At 50.2% G+C, this 25,360-nt stretch overlaps 1 protein-coding gene across 1 annotated transcript in view; it reads left to right on the top strand.

Moving 5' to 3' along the window:
- CLCN7 (Cl-/H+ antiporter 7) overlaps positions 1-25,360 on the top strand; it is a 236,207-nt gene that overhangs the window by 128,007 nt on the left and 82,840 nt on the right. Inside the window, exons 10-12 of the mRNA XM_085628470.1 lie at positions 4,162-4,255; positions 15,495-15,559; positions 15,965-16,081. Of these exons, the coding sequence (XP_085484596.1) occupies positions 4,162-4,255; positions 15,495-15,559; positions 15,965-16,081 (276 nt within the window). The remainder of the gene's footprint in view (positions 1-4,161; positions 4,256-15,494; positions 15,560-15,964; positions 16,082-25,360) is intronic.

Raw genomic sequence — 25,360 nt, 5'->3', positions numbered from 1 at the left:
TTATGAGTCCATGCACCTCATATTTTGGGTGGCCCATTCACACTGGTGCGCTTTCATGTCCTATGGGTTCAGGAGGAGCCCCTTATGGATTCAATCCGTCGGCTCCAGCCTCTGTGCCAGTTGGGCCTCCTGGATCCACAGATGGATCCGAACTGGTGTCAGTCATACCATCCCGATATTTCCTGGTGCCAGCCCTAAAGCAGATGCTCCCAGTGGCGCCATACCCATCCTCATCCTGAAATCCGACACGAGCCAGAGGGCCATCATTAGACGTCTGCTCCAGTGGCGACTGAAGCCTTGCCGTCCAGGCCGTAGCCTGAGCCCTGTTCTTCGGCTATGACTCGGGGGGGGGGGGGGGGGGGGGATTAGGAAGGGTCGCTGGATCCTAAGGAATACCAGCCTGATGAGAGGCAAACATGAACTGGTGTGAGGATCTGGGTGAAGCCAGTGGACTGGACACTTCTCCATTAACTGCCATGCTTTTCCCCCCTAATTTGGCTACGGAGGAGAGAGCGTCATTCGCCATAGTGCTGCGGAATGTAGCCGAGGTCCTTGACCTTAGCCTAACCTAAGTGGCAGTTGAGACAAATGTCTTGACTCCGATGCTGCAACCGGGAGTGTCTTTCTGCAATCCCTGCTTTTCTTTAGTTGCCTTACCTTTTCCAATCCCCTATTGTACATAGGTTTTCAAAAGTTTACAACATGTTTCCTCCCATTCCTTTCATTATGCCTCAGTGCAACCTCAATCTCCTCACTTTCCTTATGTGCGCTCCCTTTGAGCCTCTGCACAGTTGTCCACTCAGGCTCTTTACTATCAAAATAGCCTTTCTCATGGCTAAAACATCTACTTGGAAGGAGGGTCAGTGAGCTTCAGGCCTGGTCATCTAAACCTCTTTATCTTAACATCTACCCAGACAAACTGCTGATTTGTAGATGAGCGCCCTTTCTTCTGAAAGTGGTCACTCCATTTCACATGAGCAAAACCATAATTCTGTCTACTTTTAACACTCCACCGCATCCCTCCAAGGAAGAGGAGAGACTTCACCATCTGGACCCCCAAAAAGAGCGCTGTCAATATACCTTGACTGCAGATGAGCGTTCTGGGTGGATGATTATCTCCTTGTGGGGTATGTCTGAGTGAAGAAAGGATGGTCTGTACAGAAGTGGACCATCTCCTGATGGATTATTTTCTGTATCATAATCTACTACGCATCGACTAAGAAGAAAACCCCTGAAGGTTTGCATGCTCACACCACCAGAGCTAAAGCTGCAACCACTTCATTAGCTTGCAGAATTCCAGTCCTGGACATCTGCCAGGAAGCAACGTTGGCTTTCCTGCAAACGTTTACCAAGCACTTCTGCCTGGACAGTACGGTTCATAGAGATGGGCAAGTTGCCCATTTGGTCCTGCAGGACTTCCACTTGTGAAATTGGTCCGCAGACCCTCCTCAGTGGAGGTATTGGTTGGGTATCTAGTCTAAGGTAAGGATTCTTCAGCCAGACGGCCCTATCGGAGGAACAAGTTGCTTACCTTCGGTTACCTCTATCTGGTAGAGACTCTATCTAGCCACAGATTCCTTACCTTTGGTCACATCCAGACTGGACTATGCCAATGTTCTGTACCTTGGCCTCTCAGTGTGTCTTCTCCACCTCTTGCAGTTGGTTAAAAATGCTGCTGCTAGACTGGTACTTATGCTTAAGCCCAGGACTCAGATGTCCCCGCACCTGAAGGCATTACACTTGCTTCCTATGAGAAAGAGGCTCAGATTTAAGGCTCTGGTGCTGTTTTTCAAAGCTCTTCATGGCAGGGGCGCTTTATATCTCAGAAAGCGAGGTAGCCATTACATGCCGGCCAGAACTCTGAGGTCATCCTCCATGGGCATGGCCTGCGTTCCTAGAATACGCCAAGCCCGTTCGGGAGGAAGTTCCTTCAGGTTCCTGGGAGCCCAAGCCTGGAACCATCTCCTGGTAACCCTCAGAACTGTTACTGACGTGGCTGTCTTTAAGAAACTACCCAAAACCTGATTATTCCGTGGTTAGGGGTATTTTTGGTTAGTTAGACTGAGACTATTTGCGCTGGGACACTCTTGCTGAGTAGCCGTGTGCTCTACAAATGCATCATTCATTCATATTAGTTTAGACAGGAAGCACTTTGTATGGTCACAAATCAAGAGGTAAGGGAAGAAAAGAGTATCAGCTGTTTATTGAGAAGATCTGAGTAGGTAGATCTTGATTGAATGGAAAGGAGCTGCCCTTCGTTAGGCAGGTATTGGTTGACCGTAGACAAGGAGGCTTAGGTTGGGAGGAGCAGGAATTGTTTGCGTGGAGAGAATGAAGCATTGGTTGGAGGAGACAAGCAGCTGTTAATTGGCTGGAGTAATGCAGGTGTTGATTGTTTAGAGGGGAAAAGCAGGTTTTGGTTTATAGGTCAAACAGCTTTGATTGGGAGGTGAAAATGAGCGTTCATTGGAGAGAAGGAGGCATTTAATGGGAGGCACCGCTTTGGAGGAGAGAAGCAGGCACCACTTTGGAGGGGAGAAGCAGGCACCGCTTCGGCAGGGGAGAAGCAGGCACCGCTTTGGCAGGGGAGAAGCAGGCACCGCTTTGGCAGGGAGAAGCAGGCACCGCTTTGGCAGGGGAGAAGCAGGCACCGCTTTGGCAGGGGAGAAGCAGGCACCGCTTTGGCAGGGGAGAAGCAGGCACCGCTTTGGCAGGGGAGAAGCAGGCACCGCTTTGGCAGGGGAGAAGCAGGCACCGCTTTGGAGGGGAGAAGCAGGCACCCCTTTGGAGGGGAGAAGCAGGCACCCCTTTGGAGGGGAGAAGCAGGCACCCCCTTGGAGGGGGAGAAGCAGGCACCCCCTTGGAGGGGAGAAGCAGGCACCCCCTTGGAGGGGAGAAGCAGGCACCCCTTTGGAGGGGAGAAGCAGGCACCCCTTTGGAGGGGAGAAGCAGGCACCCCTTTGACGGGAGAGAAGCAGGCACCGCTTTGGGAGGAGAGAAGCAGGCACCGCTTTGGAGGAGAGAAGCAGGCACCGCTTTGGAGGAGAGAAGCAGATACTGCTTTGAACGACAGAAGCAGGCACCACTTGGGAGGAGGGAAGCAGATGTTGGCATGGAGTAGAGAAGCATTCATTGGGTTGGAAGAGAGAAGCAGGTATTGGTTGGAAGAAGAGAAGCAGCCATGAATTGGTTTTGTGGATGCTGGTGATGATTGGTTAGGGAGAAACAGATTCTGGGTGGTTGATTGGACACGGATAAACATGAATTTGGTGATTGGTTGGGAGGGAAGGAAGCAAATGTTGGGAAGTTGGTTCTTTCAAGAGAAGCATGCATGACTGGAAGGAGGGAAGCTCTTGTTTGGGAGGAAAGAAGCAGGTGTTGATTGGGAGTGGAGAAGCATGCATGGGAGAAATTGCATGTATTGGTTAGGTTGGTGGGACATGGGGAATAAGCAAGCCTTAGTTCTTTGGAAGGGGAGAAGCAGGTGTTGGGTAAAGCAGTCAATGGGATGGGAGAATCTGATATTAGTTGGGATGACTGAAGCAGGAGCTGTGTTGTAGGGAGGAGGCAAGGAGGTGTTGATTGATTGGTCAAAGAAATTGGTGTGAGATGATTCAAAAGGAAATTGCAGGTAATGGTCTGGGAAAGAAACAGATGTTGGCTGGAAGGTGAGAAACACATAGCTAGGAGAAGGGGGCGGACATTGGATGAGAGAATAGTCACTGGCATTTGTTGGGCGCAAGGGAGCTTTCAATTGTTGGAAGTAGAGTTGCTAGTGTTTATTGGGAGGTTAGGATACAAATGTTTTTTGAGAATGTGCAAAGAAGCCAAACTTGAGGAGACTTAAAGCAGAGTTTGGTTTCAAGTAGGACAATACATGTGCTTTAAACGTATGTTTATAAAAAATAGCTATTTGTCTAACATCAAAATAAATATGAATAAGGAAACCACAGTGTGAAAATGGTACCAGGTAATTAACATGAAAACCCCAAATTATAGGAGTTACTACAAGGCTGGGCCTGGAAACTGAGAAAGGTGATTTGTGGGTGATTCATTTTCTTGCACTGGCCAACTAATTTCTTTCCATTTGGTGATTAGTGTTACAGGAAGCAAAAGAGAACAAAGCTGATATTCTCTTTATCCAGCTCTCTCTTCTTTCAGATCTTTGAGTACTTTCGCAGAGACACAGAAAAAAGGGATTTTGTGTCGGCTGGGGCCGCTGCCGGTGTCTCAGCTGCTTTTGGGGCTCCTGTGGGTAAGAATATGATGCTTCTGTTTCTTCAGCTGCTAAAGTACTTGAAAATAAAATGAGCTTCTCTTATAAATATGCAGGAGGTGAAGCTAACTGCATATTTGTGTTGTCTTTGCAAATGTGTTCTGCCTCAAATCTGCAGTCACTCTATCTATGTCAAAGATTATTCCATGCCTGTTATAGTACCTTTCCGTTTTCAAAAGGTCTTCAGTATACTCATCCCTTTTGATCTGTGAATAAAATGGGAAACTGCAACACTGTACAGACCACCATCGCTGCGAAAGCTGCTAGCCACCGTTAGTGAAGGAGTAGGAGATTTTAGAACCAAAGATGTTGACTGAAGCATCTCGGCCACAACTACACTCAGATTAAACTTCCCATTTTAATAATCTCTAACTGTGGCGCTTTTCTGGGGCTGATTACAGCGTTTATGTTAGAGTGGCTGTTCACCTTTTAGGACATTGTTATGGACATTAATATGAGAGCACACCAGGACGTGTCTAACCACTATCCACAGTGTGGGTTATTGCCGAAAAGTGGTAGAACAGGCAGCTGCATAGACTTGTGTAAACCTGGGCAGAGTTATCGGAGTTCCACTACAAAACCCTGCCAAGCTTTGCGGGTTCCCCGAGCGGCAGAGTGGGTTACCTCGCGGCGTTCGCTCTGATTTTTAGTGCCGGGTGTTTGTCCTGCACTATAAAATGAGTGCAAACTGCATCTCACACAATGCAGTAGGGCGCTGCTTCTTCCTGTCACTTTCTAAAAGCGAACAGAAGCTTTCTCAATGCTAATGGTAGCAACCATCCGCGACTGCCCGCGTTGAGAAATCTCGCCGGCAAGTGGTCTAGCGTTAGATTTTCCTCGCTAGCCAACTTACTGATGGCAAGCATGAGCGAGGAAAGGACTCTGCTTGAGTTTTTTGGAACTCCGCGAGCTCTGCAGAGTGCAAAAAACTTTGCAAACTCTGAGAACGAAGCAAAGTTCACCCCCAGGCTTAGATTTGTGTCTTTGATTTCAGGAGACCCATCTTTAAGAAGTTGTAGATTTTTCTTTTGTATTTTTTTTTTTATGAACACATTTTTATTTGTTTTATCTTTTGGAGTCCACGTAGAAAATTACATTAATAAGATACCCTTACAGGAGAGGCACAGTTGCTTACAACGATAATTTGAAAGTGTCACCCCCGATAACTGACAAAGAACAAAGCTACAAAGGAGTGGTCCAAGGTGTGGGGGGACTCCAGGCTGTAAGAAGATGTAGAATTTCATAATGCGCTTTATATAAAATAATTATGTGAAGGAAGAAGACCAATTCAGGGGCAAGCAAACCTTCTTAGGCAATTAAAAAGAAATATTAGGTGAAGAAGCTAGAAAAAAAGTTGGATGGCAGTCTGTAGAGACACTGTTGGAGAATATTTGCAAAACAATGAGGCAGTTGGAAGACCGAAGAAGCAATCTAAGTAGGAAATGATCAAGACGACTCTGCAGTGTAACAGAGTCTATTTTAGGTATTGTTCAAATGGCAAGTAGAGCAGAAATGCGTGTGTGCAGGTATTTGTGTGCTTGTGTATGGCTATCTAAAAAGTGAGGGACGGTCATGTGAAAGGTGGGGGATTCACTACATAATCTGCCAAATCCATCCCAGAAGCATACTCAATGATAGAGTCAAATGTATGGGCAAAAATGAACCACTTGGGTACAACTTGGCCAACTAGTTTAGTGAACATAAATAGTGCATTCATCCATGAGATGATGCCTAAACATTGACTTATCGCTGCGATTGGAATTATTACATTGAGCAAGCGCTTGAAACTGGACAGATTGTTCCAAGAGCAGGTACTGGGAGGGGGGTTGTTCCAGATGCACTGAACTTGAATAGCAAATCTGCATTTTCCTTAAAGGTGGGACTGCGACTGTGAAATGTTTAGCAGCAAATTGAAAAATAAATTAGTCGGGAGTCCAATTAAATAGCATAACAAGCATTGGCATAGCCAATAGGTCTCGCCTTTGGGACCTTATAAGTGTTTAGTTATCCAGCACAATATCCTTGGTGCAACAACATCAAGTGTTGCATGGCTAAACACTTATAAGTTCTCAAAGGCGAGACCTAAAGGCAATGCCAATGCTTGTTTTGAGTGAGTGGCTCGTGCAGGTATGCCACTATGAGGTAGAGATGCTGCAAGTGCTTTTACAGGAGCCCCTGTGACATTGCGCCTCTTCAAAATGTATCATGGGTCTGGTGTAATACTTCTAGCTCCTATTCCCGTCTTCTCGCACCCAATGCATCTAAAATGTCCCATGTACAGCCGGGGTTGACACTCCTATTACCCCTGCCCTCCAGTGACACTTTACCTGTCACAGGTGGTGGTGGTGGTGGTGGTGGTTGTGGTGGTGGTGGATGACGTGGTGGTTGTGGACATGGTGGTGGACGACGTGGTGGTGGTGGACATGGTGGCGGTGGACTTGGTGGACGTGGTGGTGGTGGACGTGGTGGTGGTGGTGGACGTGGTGGTGGTGGTGGACGTGGTGGTGGTGGATGTGGTGGTGGACGTGGTGATGGACATGGTGGTGGACGTGGTGGTGGTGGTGGTGGTGGACGTGGTGGACTTGGTGGTGGTGGACGTGGTGGACATGGTGGTGGACGTGGTTGTGGTGGTGGTGGTGGACATGGTGGTGGTGGATGTGGTGGTGGACATGGAGTTGGACGTGGTGGTGTTGAATGTGGTGGTTGACATGGTGTTGGATGTGGTGGTGTTGGATGTGGTGATGGTGGACGTGGTGATGGTGGACGTGGTGATGGTGGACGTGGTGATGGTGGACGTGGTGATGGTGGACGTGGTGATGGTGGACGTGGTGATGGTGGACGTGGTGATGGTGGACGTGGTGATGGTGGACGTGGTGATGGTGGACGTGGTGATGGTGGACGTGGTGATGGTGGACGTGGTGGTGGACGTGGTGGTGGTGGTGGACGTGGTGGTGGTGGTGGACGTGGTGGTGGTGGTGGATGTGGTGGACGTGGTGGTGGTGGACGTGGTGTTGGTGGACGTGGTGTTGGTGGACGTGGTGGTGGTGGACGTGGTGGTGGTGGACGTGGTGGTGGTGGACGTGGTGGTGGTGGACGTGGTGGTGGTGGACGTGGTGGTGGTGGACGTGGTGGTGGAGGACATGGTGGTGGAGGACATGGTGGAGGACGTGGTGGTGGTGGACGTGGTGGTGGTGGACGTGGTGATGGTGGACGTGGTGATGGTGGACGTGGTGATGGTGGACGTGGTGATGGTGGACGTGGTGATGGTGGTGGACGTGGTGGTGGACGTGGTGGTGGTGGTGGACGTGGTGGTGGACGTGGTGGTGGACGTGGTGGTGGACATGGTGGTGGACATGGTGGTGGTGGACATGGTGGTGGTGGACATGGTGGTGGTGGACGTGGTGGTGATGGTGGACGTGGTGATGGTGGACATGGTGGTGATGGTGGACATGGTGGTGATGGTGGACATGGTGGTGATGGTGGACATGGTGGTGATGGTGGACATGGTGGTGATGGTGGACATGGTGGTGGACGTGGTGGTGGTGGTGGACGTGGTGGTGGTGGTGGACGTGGTGGTGGTGGTGGACGTGGTGATGGTGGACGTGGTGATGGTGGACGTGGTGATGGTGGACGTGGTGGTGGATGTGGTGGTGGATGTGGTGGTGGTGGTGGACGTGGTGATGGTGGACGTGGTGATGGTGGACGTGGACGTGGTGGTGGTGGACGTGGATGTGGTGGTGGTGGAGGATGTGGTGGTGGTGGAGGATGTGGTGGACGAGGTGATGGTGGACGTGGTGATGGTGGACGTGGTGATGGTGGACGTGGTGATGGTGGACGTGGTGGTGGTGTATGTGGTGGTGGTGGAGGATGTGGTGGTGATGGTGGACGTGGTGGTGGATGTGGACGTGGTGGTGGATGTGGATGTGGTGGTGGTGGATGTGGTGGTGGTGGATGTGGTGGTGGTGGATGTGGTGGTGGTGGATGTGGTGGTGGTGGATGTGGTGGTGGTGGTGGACGTGGTGGACATGGTGGTGATGGTGGACGTGGTGATGGTGGACGTGGTGATGGTGGACGTGGTGATGGTGGACATGGTGGTGATGGTGGACATGGTGGTGATGGTGGACATGGTGGTGGTGGTGGACATGGTGGTGGTGGTGGACATGGTGGTGGTGGACATGGTGGTGGTGGACGTGGTGGTGGATGTGGTGGTGATGGTGGACGAGGTGATGGTGGACGAGGTGATGGTGGACGAGGTGATGGTGGACGAGGTGATGGTGGACGAGGTGATGGTGGACGAGGTGATGGTGGACGAGGTGATGGTGGACGAGGTGATGGTGGACGTGGTGGTGGTGGAGGATGTGGTGGTGGTGGAGGATGTGGTGGTGGTGGAGGATGTGGTGGTGGTGGAGGATGTGGTGGTGGTGGAGGATGTGGTGGTGGATGTGGTGGTGGATGTGGTGGTGCTGGTGGTGGACGAGGTGGTGGTGGACGTGGTGGACATGGTGGTGATGGTGGACGTGGTGATGGTGGACGTGGTGATGGTGGACGTGGTGATGGTGGACATGGTGGTAGACGTGGTGGTGGATGTGGTGGTGGTGGACATGGTGGTGGACGTGGTGGTGGATGTGGTGGTGGTGGTGGACGTGGTGATGGTGGACGTGGTGATGGTGGACGTGGTGATGGTGGACGTGGTGATGGTGGACGTGGTGGTGGTGGACGTGGTGGTGGTGGAGGATGTGGTGGTGGACGTGGTGGTGGTGGTGGACGTGGTGATGGTGGACGTGGTGATGGTGGACGTGGTGATGGTGGACGTGGTGGTGGTGGACGTGGTGGTGGTGGACGTGGTGGTGATGGTGGACGTGGTGGTGGATGTGGTGGTGGTGGATGTGGTGGTGGATGTGGTGGTGGTGGATGTGGTGGTGGATGTGGTGGTGCACGTGGGGGACATGGTGGGGTGGACGTGGTGGTGGTGGTGGACGTGGTGGTGGTGGTGGACGTGGTGGTGGTGGTGGTGGACGTGGTGGTAGACGTGGATGTGGTGGACCTGGTGGATGTGTTGGTGGTGGACGTGGTGGTGGATGTGGTGGTGGACGTGGTGTTGGACGTGGTGGTGGTGGTGGTGTTGGACGTGGTGGTGGTGGTGGTGTTGGACGTGGTGGTGGTGTTAGTGGACGTGGTGGTGGCGAACGTGGTGATGGCGAACGTGGTGATGGCGAACGTGGTGAACATGGTGATGGCGAACGTGGTGATGGCGAACGTGGTGAACATGGTGATGGTGAACGTGGTGATGGTGAACGTGGTGATGGTGAACGTGGTGATGGTGAACGTGGTGATGGTGAACGTGGTGATGGTGGACGTGGTGATGGTGGACGTGGAGGTGGTGGACGTGGAGGTGGTGGACGTGGAGGTGGTGGACGTGGAGGTGGTGGAGGTGGTGGAGGTGGTGGACGTGGAGGTGGTGGACGTGGAGGTGGTGGACGTGGAGGTGGTGGACGTGGAGGTGGTGGACGTGGAGGTGGTGGACGTGGAGGTGGTGGACGTGGAGGTGGTGGACGTGGAGGTGGTGGACGTGGTGGTGGTGGTGGATGTGGTGGTGATGGTGGATGTGGTGGTGATGGTGGATGTGGTGGTGATGGTGGACGTGGTGGTGGTGGTGGATGTGGTGGTGGATGTGGTGGTGGATGTGGTGGTGGATGTGGTGGTGGATGTGGTGGTGGTGGTGGATGTGGTGGTGGTGGTGGTGGTGGACGTGGATGTGGTGGTGGTGGACGTGGTGGTGGTGGACGTGGTGGTGGTGGATGTGGTGGTGGTGGACGTGGTGGTGGTGGTGGAGGTGGATGTGGTGGATGTGGTGGTGGATGTGGTGGTGCACGTGGTGGACATGGTGGGGTGGACATGGTGGACTTGGTGGTGGACGTGGTGGTGGATGTGGTGGTGCACGTGGTGGACATGGTGGGGTGGACATGGTGGACTTGGTGGTGGTGGTGGACGTGGTGGTGGTGTTGGTGGACATGGTGGTGGTGTTGGTGGACGTGGTGGTGGTGGTGGATGTGGTGGTGGTGGTGGTGGACGTATTGGTGGTGGTGGACGTGGTGGTGGTGGACATATTGGTGGTGGTGGATGTGGTGGACCTGGTGGATATGTTGGTGGTGGACGTGGTGGTGGATGTGGTGGTGGACGTGGTGTTGGACGTGGTGGTGGTGTTGGACGTGGTGGTGGACATGGTGGTGGTGGACGTAGTGGTGGTGGACGTGGATGTGGTGGTGGTGGACATGGTGGTGGTGCGAGTGCGTGCAAAAGAGAGAGTGAGTGGGGGGGAACGGAAAAAAAAAAGCGCGGCCCGCGCCAGACAAAGTACTGACACTGCTTGTGTTCAATGCACTTTATACCCCGCAGCGGGTAGTAGGTAAGTAGCATGCAAACATAATGCAATGAATGTGATGGGACACTTTGGAGAGAGAGCCGTGCACGAGGGAACACTTATAATGTGATATTTTAGGGCCCAGTAGTGTCTGCATTATATTGAGGCTATTGTTAATTGTCATTACAAGACGAATTGCTGTCTCTGTGTGACCTGCGACAAGAAAGACAGAGAGAGTGAGAGACAGAGTGCGAGCGAAAGAGAGGGTGAGTGAGGGGGGCAATGAGAAAAAAAACACAGCCCGCGCTGTGTTTAATGACTGTGAATGACTAATGCTGAAACTCAAACAAGCAGCAGCTGTTTTCAAGCACACTCGTGCTTGTGGTGGCATCCGCCATGCGGGAGGGAGCAGCGGCTACTTAGCACACGAGCCGCTGCTCGCTCCTGCAAGGTGAAGGTGTGGTGGTGTTGGAAGTGGTGGACATGGTGGTGGTGGACGTGATGATGGACGTGGTGATGGACGTGGTGGTGGTGAACGTGGTGAATGTGGTGATGGTGGACGTGGTGATGGTGGACGTGGTGATGGTGGACGTGGTGATGGTGGACGTGGTGATGGTGAACGTGGTGATGGTGAACGTGGTGATGGTGAACGTGGTGATGGTGAACGTGGTGATGGTGGTGGACGTGGTGATGGTGGTGGACGTGGTGATGGTGGTGGACGTGGTGATGGTGGTGGACGTGGTGATGGTGGTGGACGTGGTGATGGTGGTGGACGTGGTGATGGTGGTGGACGTGGTGATGGTGGTGGACGTGGTGATGGTGGTGGACGTGGTGATGGTGGTGGACGTGGTGATGGTGGTGGACGTGGTGATGGTGATGGTGATGGTGGGCGTGGTGATGGTGATGGTGAGCGTGGTGATGGTGATGGTGAGCGTGGTGATGGTGGGCGTGGTGATGGTGGGCGTGTTGATGGTGGGCGTGGTGGTGGGGGACGTGGTGGTGGGGGACGTGGTGGTGGACATGGTGGTAGATGTGGTGGTGGATGTGGTGGTGGTGGACGTGGTGGTGATGGTGGACGTGGTGGTGATGGACGTGGTGGTGGATGTGGTGGTGGTGGTGATGGTGGATGTGGTGGTGGATGTGGTGGTGGTGGATGTGGTGGTGGATGTGGTGGTGCACGTGGTGGACATGGTGGACGTGGTGGTGGTGGACGTGGTGGTGGTGGACGTATTGGTGGTGGTGGATGTGGTGTACCTGGTGGATGTGTTGGTGGTGGACGTGGTGGTGGAAGTGGTGGTGGATGTGGTGTTGGACATGGTGGTGGTGGTGGTGTTGGACGTGGTGGTGGTGGTGTTGGACGTGGTGGTGGACATGGTGGTGGTGGACGTAGTGGTGGTGGACGTGGATGTGGTGGTGGACGTGGTGGTGGTGCGAGTGCGTGCAAAAGAGAGAGTTAGTGAGGGGGGAACGGAAAAAAAAGCGCGTCCCGCGCCGGATAAAGTACTGACACTGCTTGTGTTCAATGCACTTTATACCCCGCAGTGGGTAGTAGGTAAGTAACATGCAAACATAATGCAATGAATGTGATGGGACACTTTGGAGAGAGAGCCGTGCACGAGGGAAAACTTATAATGTGATATTTTAGGGCCCAGTAGTGTCTGCATTATATTGAGGCTATTGTTAATTGTCATTACAAAGGAAATTGTAAGACGAATTGCTGTCTGTGTGACCTGCGACAAGAAAGAGTGAGAGAGCGAGAGACAGAGTGCGAGCGAAAGAGAGAGTGAGTGAGGGGGGAATGAGAAAAAAAAACACGGCCCGCGCTGTGTTTAATGACTGTGAATGACTAATGCTGAAACTCAAACAAGCAGCAGCTGTTTTCAAGCACACTCGTGCTTGTGGTGGCATCCGCCATGCGGGAGGGAGCAGCGGCTACTTAGCACACGAGCCGCTGCTCGCTCCTGCAAGGTGAAGGTGTGGTGGTGTTGGAAGTGGTGGACATGGTGGTGGTGGACGTGATGATGGACGTGGTGATGGACGTGGTGGTGGTGAACGTGGTGAATGTGGTGATGGTGGACGTGGTGATGGTGGACGTGGTGATGGTGGACGTGGTGATGGTGGACGTGGTGATGGTGGACGTGGTGATGGTGGACGTGGTGATGGTGGACGTGGTGATGGTGGACGTGGTGATGGTGGACGTGGTGATGGTGGACGTGGTGATGGTGGACGTGGTGATGGTGGACGTGGTGATGGTGGACGTGGTGATGGTGGACGTGGTGATGGTGGACGTGGTGATGGTGAACGTGGTGATGGTGGTGAACGTGGTGATGGTGGTGGACGTGGTGATGGTGGTGGACGTGGTGATGGTGGTGGACGTGGTGATGGTGGTGGACGTGGTGATGGTGGTGGACGTGGTGATGGTGGTGGACGTGGTGATGGTGGTGGACGTGGTGATGGTGGTGGACGTGGTGATGGTGGTGGACGTGGTGATGGTGATGGTGATGGTGGGCGTGGTGATGGTGATGGTGGGCGTGGTGATGGTGATGGTGGGCGTGGTGATGGTGATGGTGGGCGTGGTGATGGTGGGCGTGTTGATGGTGGGCGTGGTGGTGGGGGACGTGGTGGTGGGGGACGTGGTGGTGGGGGACGTGGTGGTGGACATGGTGGTAGATGTGGTGGTGGATGTGGTGGTGGTGGACGTGGTGGTGATGGTGGACGTGGTGGTGGATGTGGTGGTGGTGGTGATGGTGGATGTGGTGGTGGATGTGGTGGTGGTGGATGTGGTGGTGGATGTGGTGGTGCACGTGGTGGACATGGTGGACGTGGTGGTGGTGGATGTGTTGGTGGTGGACGTGGTGGTGGAAGTGGTGGTGGATGTGGTGTTGGACATGGTGGTGGTGGTGGTGTTGGACGTGGTGGTGGTGGTGTTGGACGTGGTGGTGGACATGGTGGTGGTGGACGTAGTGGTGGTGGACGTGGATGTGGTGGTGGACGTGGTGGTGGTGCGAGTGCGTGCAAAAGAGAGAGTTAGTGAGGGGGGAACGGAAAAAAAAGCGCGTCCCGCGCCGGATAAAGTACTGACACTGCTTGTGTTCAATGCACTTTATACCCCGCAGTGGGTAGTAGGTAAGTAACATGCAAACATAATGCAATGAATGTGATGGGACACTTTGGAGAGAGAGCCGTGCACGAGGGAAAACTTATAATGTGATATTTTAGGGCCCAGTAGTGTCTGCATTATATTGAGGCTATTGTTAATTGTCATTACAAAGGAAATTGTAAGACGAATTGCTGTCTGTGTGACCTGCGACAAGAAAGAGTGAGAGAGCGAGAGACAGAGTGCGAGCGAAAGAGAGAGTGAGTGAGGGGGGAATGAGAAAAAAAAACACGGCCCGCGCTGTGTTTAATGACTGTGAATGACTAATGCTGAAACTCAAACAAGCAGCAGCTGTTTTCAAGCACACTCGTGCTTGTGGTGGCATCCGCCATGCGGGAGGGAGCAGCGGCTACTTAGCACACGAGCCGCTGCTCGCTCCTGCAAGGTGAATGCCACCACAAGCACGAGTGTGCTTGAAAAGGAGCAGACCAATGGCCAAAGGCCCTCCTAGTGCAGCGCATGCACGCTGCCTAGGCGAGACCTAAAAAAGAATGAGAGTCTGCTCTATCTGTGCCTTTTATATGCCCCTTACAAAGCCCTATTTTGCCTACTTGGAAAAATGTGAGACTTTGAGCACCACCATGTTAATTGCCCTTCTTCTCTTGGCTGAGGTCCTCGCGAACCAAGCTGCAGCAGTGAATTTTGGTTCACAGTCAAGGTTTCCACAGATCAAAAGACATTCATTACTGATTGTAAGACTCTGCACTAAACTTTCCATGTCAGAGTGGGGCAACATCATTTGTTTTATGATGTATATTTCTTTGTTAGATCAGCAGTTTTCTAGTGTAGCTCCTTAGCATGATGATGTTCAGAGTAAAACTGTGAATCAGTATTTGAGTTCAACAGAGGAAGAGTCGGCATCTGTTCATGAACAAGAGACCCCTCAACGTCTTGTGGACAATTATGCTTTTACATGTAAGGGAAGCCTACTCATCAGGACTCCCAGGATAATGCCATGGGACTGCCAACCTCCACAATCACGATTGCTCGTAGGTGACCTTAATTCACCTCAGGGGTGTCAATTGTTCTCTGGGTTCCATCTCTGCTACTTTCCCAACATGAAGGTCACTTCATCTGGATCTTCCTTGGTGGGGCGATATTACAGTATTACCTCAGAGGAGACTAAAACAAAGTTTCAGTGATTACGACCAAAGTCACTTCTAAGGAATCACATGAGGATGTAGACAATCTGAATACAACCAGGGGTATCTGGTGGCCTCTCCGGTGGAATTGGTACCATTAAGCTATGGCTCTAGCTCTGGCAGAGTGCCAGGTGGCACTGAAGGCACGTTTATCAAGCAAACCTGCAATTGCTGATAGAGCACTCTATCACATTGCTTCATCTGCTAATGAGCCTTAAGGATTTGGGCTGGTTACATTCTTCTATGGTGTGCTTCTGCAAGTTGATTGTCATATGAGGGAATGTATTTTTGAAAGGACATGCTGGTATTTTCGGCACAAAGACAGTTATGGTTGAAAAGCTCCCAATGGGATCATTGGTATATAGGAGACGATGATGGATTTTTCGTGGTAATTGACTATTGTTTGCAGTCAGCTGTTGGCTTGTTTGTACAAAACAGCTGTGGAGTTTGGAGCTCTGGTCCATTGGCAGTTGTGATGTCACCAAATGTTTGAATAATCCTTGGGAAAATTGGATTTCTTCCAGAAAAAGAGCTTTGTTTCTATTCTATCTCTTGCAGGTGGTGTCCTGTTCAGCTTGGAGGAAGGAGCTTCTTTTTGGAACCAGATGCTCACATGGAGAATTGTAAGTGCCTGCTGCTCTGTTGTAGTGCGAAGGCAGTAAAACTACGATAGTGGAGCTGATAAACAACCGTATAGAGCTATATCACAGCTGCTTGTAAGATTGTGAGTGAATCATGGGGATGTGCTAAAGTTGTCTGGGACACATGCCCTGCTGGATGTATGACCTGGGCTTGTTGTCCATAGTGCCCTCCATTTTATTTTGTCATTGAAATTGGAGCTGGGCTGTTTGAACTGGGCAACTTTCCTTTCTTGGATTATCTGTGCACCTTAAAACACAACACTGTGTTGGCTTGGTTGCCTGATGGCTGGGTTGTCTCATCTTCTTTTTCTCAACAGTTGTATTGCATATTTTATAATGTCGGTGTGTTTTGTAACCTTCGTTCATTTGTGTATATTCTCTTTCCAGTTTTTTGCTTCCATGATTTCCACGTTCACTCTGAACTTCATCTTGAGCATCTATAATGAAAAGCCAGGCGATCTCTCCAATCCAGGTCTTGTCAACTTTGGGAGGTTTGGGTCAGAGGTAAGGGCACCCTGTTTAATCCAAGGTCAATCAGCCTATTCAAGTTCTACATAAAAGGGTCTTGACCCAATTATAGACATGAATATTGTAGACTCATGAAATCCCATATTTGCATTACAATAGATGCAATTGTGACCTTTGTGTTTTTTTCAGATATTGCAAACCTTTTTGGGACAGTAAGGATACGAGATCTAGACACAAGATTTACTCTTGTATCTGTCTTTCTTCCAAAGCTGACCTAGGGATGGCAGAGGAACAGTGGGCACTTAGACTGATATAGTGGATCCCTAATCGCATTTGAGCGTCAGTATTTTCTTGCTGATGTTGACTGGCCCATACCACACATGAAGGGCTCAACGACCTGCAAACTTTTTAAAAGGTATCTTTCAGTAGCTGACGTTTTCTAGGATGGAGTACATCGCTGTGGATTATACCTTCCAGAGACTTTTTGCCGTCTGTGTGTGAAGACTGTAGGTCTTGGAGTATTCATTATGATGTACCATAATCTGCAGCTCATATGGGACGAGTTGCCCATTTTCTGGCACTACAGTAGACCCCACACCTACATTTGTTTCATTTGACTCAAAACGGATGCACTTTTCAGACAGAATACACTCAATTTATAAAGGTTTAAATGAAAGGCCATCTTGAGTATTATCTCACTGTTGCTTGAAAGAATGTGGTCGGACTGCAGCCTAGGCTCCTCTTAAGGTTTGCATTAGGGTTCCATTTCAAGATGCTTCAGCTTCTTGGACATGAGTTGGTTTTTGGTAGTTTCACACTCTTACACAAATGTTTACATTTGTCAGGCATAAACATTCCAGAATCGTATCTCAATGATTCCCCAACCCCCACATTTACTTAGCTTTTTTTGTACTAAATTGGGCTCTGTGCTAATGTATACGGTGCCATTGTCTCAGAATAAGCTTAACCTGTCTGAAGCAAGGACATAAGAATCTTGCATCCCCCCCACCCCAATTCCCCAACCTCCTGCCCTTTTCAGTAAAGCATGTTTATGATGCTAGAAGCACCTGTTTTGCTTCCATTAAAATATACATCTTTAAAATGTGCTTTATTTATAAGACGTTTTACCATTATGCTCGGTTCTTTTAATAGTCTTGAAGTCTGTGGTGCTGTGGGCCAACTTGGACTTTTCTGGTCTCTGGTATTGTTATATAGATGGTGATCTTGCTTTCATAATTCATGCACTCACATCTTACCCTGCTGTGTGCAATTATTAACATTTTGATGTGATCTATCCTCTATTGCAGTCTCAATACCAAGGCTGCCCTCAATATTCAGCTGCAAGTCTTTGTGTAATCCTTGGGGCACACAGCACCTTTGTCTAACCTCTTCCCCTAGTGATTAGTTTTGAGATGAATATACATCTCCTGTAAGCTTATCAAATATAACAAACCATATGCATGGTTTTCTAAATCCCCTATGGTTTTTAAACCCTTTATTTTATTAGATTATAAACTCGTATAAATGCCAGTTATTTGACAAACTATAGTTCATCATTTTGAGTACACCAAATTGATATAGTATGAAGTAGAAGGTTCTATTCTGTGGTGTCCAATTAGCCTTGTGAGGGCCTGCTGATATTTGGCTCTGAGAATGGTATAACCTGAGGTCGCAGGAGGGCTGATGTTCAGAGGGCAGCATCTCGTTGGTCTCATGCAGACGTGACCATGCCTTGGGAGGACTGGCAGCCATGGGGCTCAGTGCTATTTTGTACATTGATTTGAGACTGTGAGCGTAGTGGCTTGTAGACACAACATTCTGCACGACCAAATGACGCCACTCAGACCAGCAAAATTCTTGATATAGCACTAAAGAAAAAGGGATCGTCATATTGTCACATGCATGGGGCATCCTGTCGTAGACTCACAGAGGCGACCAGAAACCGTGCCCTGCAGACACTAAGATGTGTGGGAATATAGAGTTGCTCACATGGAATATTTGCAGCTTTAATGGTTTTGCTAAAAGACACGGGGTGCGCACATACCTTAGACAACAGTCCATCCACATTCCTCCAGGACACACATCTCACAGATGAGGAGGGCAAGATCCGAAAAAAATGGAGTGGGGCCAACTCTCGTCCTGTACTTACTAAGCCTATGCATGTGGTATGTTTATCTGGATGGCAGCCCGATCCCTTTCCAGCACCACTTCTCTGAATCAGATGTGGAAGGGAGACTTATACTAATATTTGATAGAGACTTCTACTAATATTTGATAGAGACTTCTAGCTGCAGATTCCTTACCTTAGAATTATCCCCAGGAATCGGACTGGATCCGTCATTTTTTGTAAGCAGTATCCTACGCGCTAGTAGGTGGCATCGTTCAGCACTGCATCTCGGCATTGTCCAAACTGGAAGTGAAGTTCACTGTGCCTAAATAAGCGCCACCTAGGTTCGCTGACATCCGTTCCTTTCTTTCCTCACCAGTACGCTTAGATCCTGGGAGAGTTACCCCTTAGTCACTTTATAACTAAGCTTTTTTCGACCTTTTGTCAGTCTTTTTGAGGTCTTACCTGCTGGTGTGGCAGAAATGTCATCTAAGAAGGCCGGCTTCAAGCTGTGCGGTACCTGTCACAGGCAGATGTCGGTGATAGGACCCACACCTTCTTTGCCTCTGGTGCCTTGAAAGAAACCATGATCTGAAGGCCTGTTCTGACTGCTATGCCATGCATCTGAAGGCCTTGTGGGAGCGATCCCTCAAGCTTTTGGCAGCTCAACATGTGACACCACGATGATCGAGGTCCTGGTTGAGAGTAAGGTCCCAGAAGCAATCACGGAGCCCTAGGTAGTCCTTTCAATCCACGTCATCGAGCCATTAGAGAAAGTCTTGGTCCCACAAAAAGGTTGGAGAAGGAAGCTTTGACTTCACCTCATTCGTTGATCGACAGGAAGAGGGAGCATCGCCATACAAAGCCTGGCTCCGTGTTTGAGCCAGCGTCTGGGCCAGCTTTGCACCTTTCCTAGTTTCCGGGAGCTGGGGTGACCGCCTCCCAATTACGAGACTTTTATGAGGCTATACACCTCATATTTCCGTTGCCCATCCACACTGGCACTCCTTCGAGCCCTGCAGGTTTGGAACGGGTCCCTGCTGGTTCTACAGCTGTGGCTCCGGTCCCGGCCCGGCTCCAGTCAGGCCCCAGGGGTCCACTGATAGATCTGGATCGGTGCTGGTCGTACCATTCTGACCCTCCCTGGTGATCCCGAGGCAACTCTCACAGTGCCACTGGCACCTAATGGTGGCACCATCTCCGTTCTCCTCCCCGACACAGCACTGACTGGAGCCATGCCATCTAGGCTGGAGCCTGAGCCCTATTCTTATGGGCTAGGGTGCGGGGAGGAAGTGGAGGGGTTGCTGGACCCTGAATAATGCCAGCTTATGACAAAACTAACATGGACTGATGTGAGGATCTCTGTGAAGCCAGTGGACTGGACATTTCTCCAGATACTGATATGCTTTCTCCTCCTACTATGGCTATGGTGGTACCAAGGGTGGCTGAGGTCCTTGATCTACCCTCAGAAGCAGTCAACACAAACGTCTTGACAAAGTGGCTGCAACCAGGAGTGTCCCCCTCAGATCCTCTACTCCTATTCACGAAGGCCCCCACAGACACCCTAATTAGGACCTAGTCCAAGCCCGGCACAGGGTTTTCTGTAATGATGATGATTGCCCTCTGCCACCACCCCACACCAGAGGACTCAAACTTCCTCACACCACATTCTACCCCAGAGAGCATGGTAGTCTTAGCCTCTATGCCCCATATAAATCCTGGTGCATTCCCTACCGCACCTTCAAATAGGGAATCCTAGAGGATTGTGCAGTTGCTGCCTTCAGTCCAGGAGAAGGCCCTGGGCTGTACTTTCTCAAGCTGTTGCAGTGAAGTTCAGAATACGATGTGGACTGAACACCACTGACTCACTAGGTAGAGCAGTTTCATCAACGGTGCCCTTACTGCTCCACACCTTGTTGAGAACGAATGGCTTTTCTGGGGATGTCCAGTCATGTCTTATGGACATGCCCTTTGATGGCTCCCTCCTCTTCGGAGACTAGGTGGATTCGGTGTTAGGGCAGTTCAAGGACAGCAGATCTATGGCCCAGTCCTTGGGCCTTTCTATGACCCCTTGTCCCTCCCAGTCTGCCTTTTTCTCCTTTTGTGGCTAGTGAATGGGTTTCCAACCGCACCTTTACCCTCCCAGCCAGAAAACCAGCATCTGCATGACAGAGGACGCGGTACCATAGGTCGGGCAGCTAGCGGTCTTGTCAGTCCACCACCCCCTGCAGCTACAGCCTGCAAACCCTCCTAATCTGCCCTCAAAGCATAATGGGCACACAGTTGGCAGCAGGTTTCGCTACTGGCAGTCCATAACATTGAACAAGGTGATTTTGCAGATCATCGAAAGTGGGTTACTCCCTCCCCTTCATGAGTGCCTCTACCCCCATGCCACCATCTTACAACTGGCTGACAGATTACCCTTTGTCTCTTCTCAGCCAGTAAGGTATGGCTTTCTTGGCCAAGTGAGCCATAGAGAGAGTGCAGACGCCAGAAGTGGGTTGTGGTTGCTATTCCCACTACTTGTTATTGCTGAAAAAAGATAATGGCCTTCATCCTAGCCAAGATCTATGCCCTCTCAATTACTTCCTCAAGAAGGAGAAGTTCAAAATGCTCACTTTAGCTCAGGTCCTGTTTGTCCTAGACCGAGGAGTCTGGATGGTAGCATTGGACTTGCATGATTCATGCTTCCATATTCTCATCCTGCCAGACCACAGGCATTACCTGCGGTTCACAGTAGGCCACGAGCACTTTCAGTTCACTGTGCTTCCCTTTGGCCTTACCCACGGCCCCCGGTTGTTCACCAAGGTGATGAAAGTGGTTGCAGCTAATCAGGGGTGCTAGTCTTCCCCTATCTGGACGACTGGCTGTTGAAGGCCAGCTCGCCCCAGGCTGTCGTCTCACACTTCCAGACTACTGTGGACCTCCTGCATTCGCTAGAGTTTACTAGCAACATGTCGAAGTCACACCTGACTCCCTCTCAAATGCTTCCTTTCATCAGAGCTGTTCTGGATACAATAGTTTCTGGCTTATCCTCCTGAACGGTGAGTCCAGGATATTCATGTAATGAACCCAAAGTTTCAGCCTCTATTCTTGATTTCAGTGAGACTGAGGCTGATGGGACTTATGGCCTCTTGCATCCTGCTAGTGACACATGCCCGCGGGCATATGCGGGCTCTCCTGTGGGATCTGATATTCCAGTGGCCGCAGCATCAGGGGAATCTCTTCAAGGTGAACTGCAAAAAAATGCAATTGTGGCTCATGAACAGCACATGGGTAGCGGTAGACCCCTCTCCCTTTCCTAACCAGATCTGATAGTGACAGATGCATCACTCTTGAGATGGGGCGGCCATCTGGTAGAGGTTGAAGATCAGATTACTCTGGTCTCCAGCCGAATCTGGACTTTCCATCAACATGTTGGAGCACCGGGCGATCCGATTGGCATTGCAAGAGTTTCTATCCTCCATCAAGGGAAGGCTAGCGCAGGTGTTCACGGACAAGACCACCGCCATGTGGTACTGCAACAAACAGAGTGGAGTGGGGTCGTGGACCCTTTGTCAATAGGCCCTGCATCTCTGGACATGGCTGGAATGCCAGGGCATATCCTTTGGTGGTTTAACACATGGTGGGCTCTATAAATGAGCAGACAAACTAAGCCGAAGAAGCCTAGCAGATCACGAATGGTTCCTCCATCCTGAGTGGTGCCAGGTCTCTTTCAGCAGTGGAGGGAGCCTTGGTTAGATCTGTTCTCCGCCGCACAAAACACACAATATCAGCAGTTCTGCGCACTGGAGTTTCTAAGGTGGCTATCGCTCAGAGACCCTTAATCTCTGGTGGAGCTCAGGTCACCTGTACTTTCTGCCCATACTACTCCTGCCCAGAGTTCTCAAGTCTGGTAACCCAAACTGTTAAGCATGGCCATCGGTCCTCTGATCAGGCTGCCCTTTCAGGAGGATCTTCTGTCGCAGCAGCAGGGGAAGTCTCTGAACCTGTCAACTCTTGGCCATCTTGCGTGGAGATTGAGCGGCAGCAGTTGACGGATCTCAACCTTTCTTCTGAAGTCTGTGACGTTATCTTGGCAGTCAGGGGTCCCTCCACTAAGACACTCCACAAAGGTATATTCCTGTCATTGGCAAAAAGGTGTGGGATGGTGTTCAGAAAAACATGTTGAACCCCTTTCTGCCCCCCTTTCCTAGGTTTATCTTTTTATTCTTTCTCGTGCCCGGCCGGGCTCTGCTCTGGGCACTCCTAAGGGCTATCTCTGCTTTTGAGGTTGTCTGATCAGCCTTCTCTCTTAAAATCTGTTCTAAATAGATTCTTAAAAGGATTTCAACATATGTTTCCTCCTTCACTTTATATCATGCCTCAGTGTTGTCTAAATCTTGTCTTGACATTTCTCATGTATGCTGCCTTTGAGGTGCTTCATAATTGCTCTTTCAAGATCCTTACCATTGAGACAGCCTTCCTTGTTGCGGTGACATCTGCCCGGAGAGTCATGGGCTTCAGGCCTTATCATCGAAGGCTCCCTACCTCACCATTTATCCTGACGAACTGGTGCTTCACACACGAGCCTCTTTTCTTCCAAGAGTGGTCGTCCATTTCATGTTGGACAATCCATCACAGTGCCTACTTTTTGCACTCCTCCACAAGAAGAGCATTGTCTGGACCCAAAAAGAGCATTGTCGTTTTACCTTGACTGCACATGAGTTTCAGGTGGAAGACCAACTCTTCGTGGGGTATGTTGGAGCAAAGACAAGACGGGCTATGCCGGAGTGGACCAACTCACGATGGATTATGCTCTGCATCAAAATCTGCTAAACATTCACAAAAAAGCAACCCCCTGAGGGTTTATGTGTTCATTCCACCAGTGCAAAAGCTGTGATCACTGCGTTAGTGTGCAGAGTTCCGTTCCTGGATGTCTGCCAGGCAGCAGCGGTGGCCACATTGCACAAATTTACCAAACATTACTACCTGGACAGTCGGGCCCATAGAGACTGGCATTTTGTCCGTTTGATCCTGCAAGTCTTCCTTGTCTGAGTTTGGTCCACAGACCCACCTCCGGGGAGGTATTGTTTCAGTATCTATTCTGAGGTAAGGAATCTACGGCTATAAGTCGCTTTCAGATTAACAAGTTATTTCTCCAGTATTGTATCGTTTATAGATTCACATGCTTGCATCTTCCTCGTCGTCATGTTGGGAGTCCCACAATAAGAGTAAAATAGCAGTATAAAAAGTCAAAAGGACAATATCCCTTGAGAATCAATAGTATTTAGTAACCAGATAACCTCAGTAAAGAACATCCAAACTCCAGCCAATAACATCGTAGACCCCTGAGTATCCATCCCCTGCAGGGCCACCATACCTTAGATTTCATACCGCACGTCGTGTGTTAGGGAGTCTCCCTGAGCTCTGCTCAGTCACAGTATTTCTACATTGAACTTTTCGACTTTCAGCTAGCAGTTCTTTTTTCTAATCTTCTCTTCATTTGAGGTGATGCTAGAAAGTGAGTTTACTCCTTATTTCTGTATTTTCTGTAATTTCTACAGAATGTAAGTCTAAAAAAAAGGCTGTTTAGGCCCTGCAAGACTTGTGTAAAGTGCAGGCTTTTCTCAGAGGACCCTCATAAAGAGTGCTTGTACTGCCTTTACCCAGATCACAAACCTAAAGAATGTAAGCATTGCTGGACGTTTTCCTCATACTCCCTCAAGGATCGTGTCTGGAAAACTTCTGATTTGGCTTCAGAAGAAAAGATCTGTGAGGGAATCTGACTCTGAGAGTTAGGACAGGCCTAATACCTCCTCATATAAAAGGACGGAAGAGGATTCTTCTTCTAGTCAGAGAGATCCGAAGAAACTAAGATCTCAGTGCAAGGAGTCTTCAGGGGAAAGGAGAGCGAAAAAAGAGCAGCCTGGCTCGTCTCGGGTGCAAAAAAGACCCGGTTCTGCTCCTCCTTCTGCACCTCTTAATCCCTCACAAAAAATGTGCCAGTCAAAGGTATGGTGGCCCTGCAGGGGATGAATACTCAGGGGTCTGCAATGGTATTGGCTGGAGTTTGGATGTTCTTTAATGAGGCTATCTCGTTACTAAATACTGTTGATTCTCAAGGTAGATTGTCCTTTTGACTTTTTATACTGCTATTTTACTGTTATTGTGGGACTCTCATCATGACGACAGGGAAGATTCAAGCATGTGAATCTATACAAGATATCAATACTCGAGAACCATAGTGTACAGGTAAGTAACTTGTTTTTTTACCTTCGGTAACACCATATCTGGTAGAGCCTCTGTTTTGCTGCAGATTTGTTACCGAACCACCCATCCTCCCCGCTCTACGAATAGATTTCTAGGGGCAGGGATTTCCCCTTTCAGGACCCTAATTTTCCACACCAGTGGTCAGTGTACTTTGTGACTCTGTGTTTCTGGCGTTGAAATTTGCAAAAAGTAACTGACGTCAACGTGCCTGGGTGGCGCCTATATATGCACTGCCGGCATCACTTCTGGCGCAGACGATGTCAAACTGAGCCGAATGATGGCACCTACCAGTGCACTTGGATACTGCTCATGAAAAATTTCCAGATCCAGTATGACACCTGGGAATAATTATAAGGTAAGGAATAAGCGGCTAGATAGTCTCTCCCAGATAAGTTGTTACCGAAGGTAAGTAACTTGTTCATATAGTCAGGCTGAGATATGTCCAGTAAATATTTTTTTTTTTTTTTGAAAAAGTTTTATTGAGCAATAATTCGGTTACAAGTACGGGCCTACAACCACCCGGGCCGGCCGCTAGGTACAGAAGGAAATCTACACATATCAAGGCTACAATCAGTTCCCAGGGCACTGCCCTGCAGTGGCTCCAGATAGTTCTCGAGGAACAGGAAGCGTAAGTCCAACAATCACAAAAACAAAAGGACAAACAATACACAACATAAGGCGAGTTATGAGGGAAACCAGTGCGGGCAGGCTCCCCCCGGGCAACTCCAGTCAGGACAATTGAGCAAACCGCTAAAGAGAGGAGTACCGGGAGGCCGGGGACGGAGGGGGGGGGGGAGGGGGTCAAGGAAGATGAACGTCCATATGTAGTTGTTCCAAAAGGCGCCAGGAGCCATCAAGGGTCAGGGGGACATGGCGATATCGGTATCTACCAGGGGGGGCGTACAGATGCCTCCGCGATACGCGTTCCATTGCCCCCAAATTCTACCCCATGCCCC

Source organism: Triturus cristatus, chromosome 10 (genome assembly GCF_964204655.1).
Source record: "Triturus cristatus chromosome 10, aTriCri1.1, whole genome shotgun sequence".
In the NCBI taxonomy this organism is placed as follows: Eukaryota; Metazoa; Chordata; class Amphibia; order Caudata; family Salamandridae; genus Triturus; species Triturus cristatus.
The sequence above is the reverse complement of the archived record's forward strand: the minus strand, read 5'-3'. Positions and strand labels throughout refer to the sequence as shown.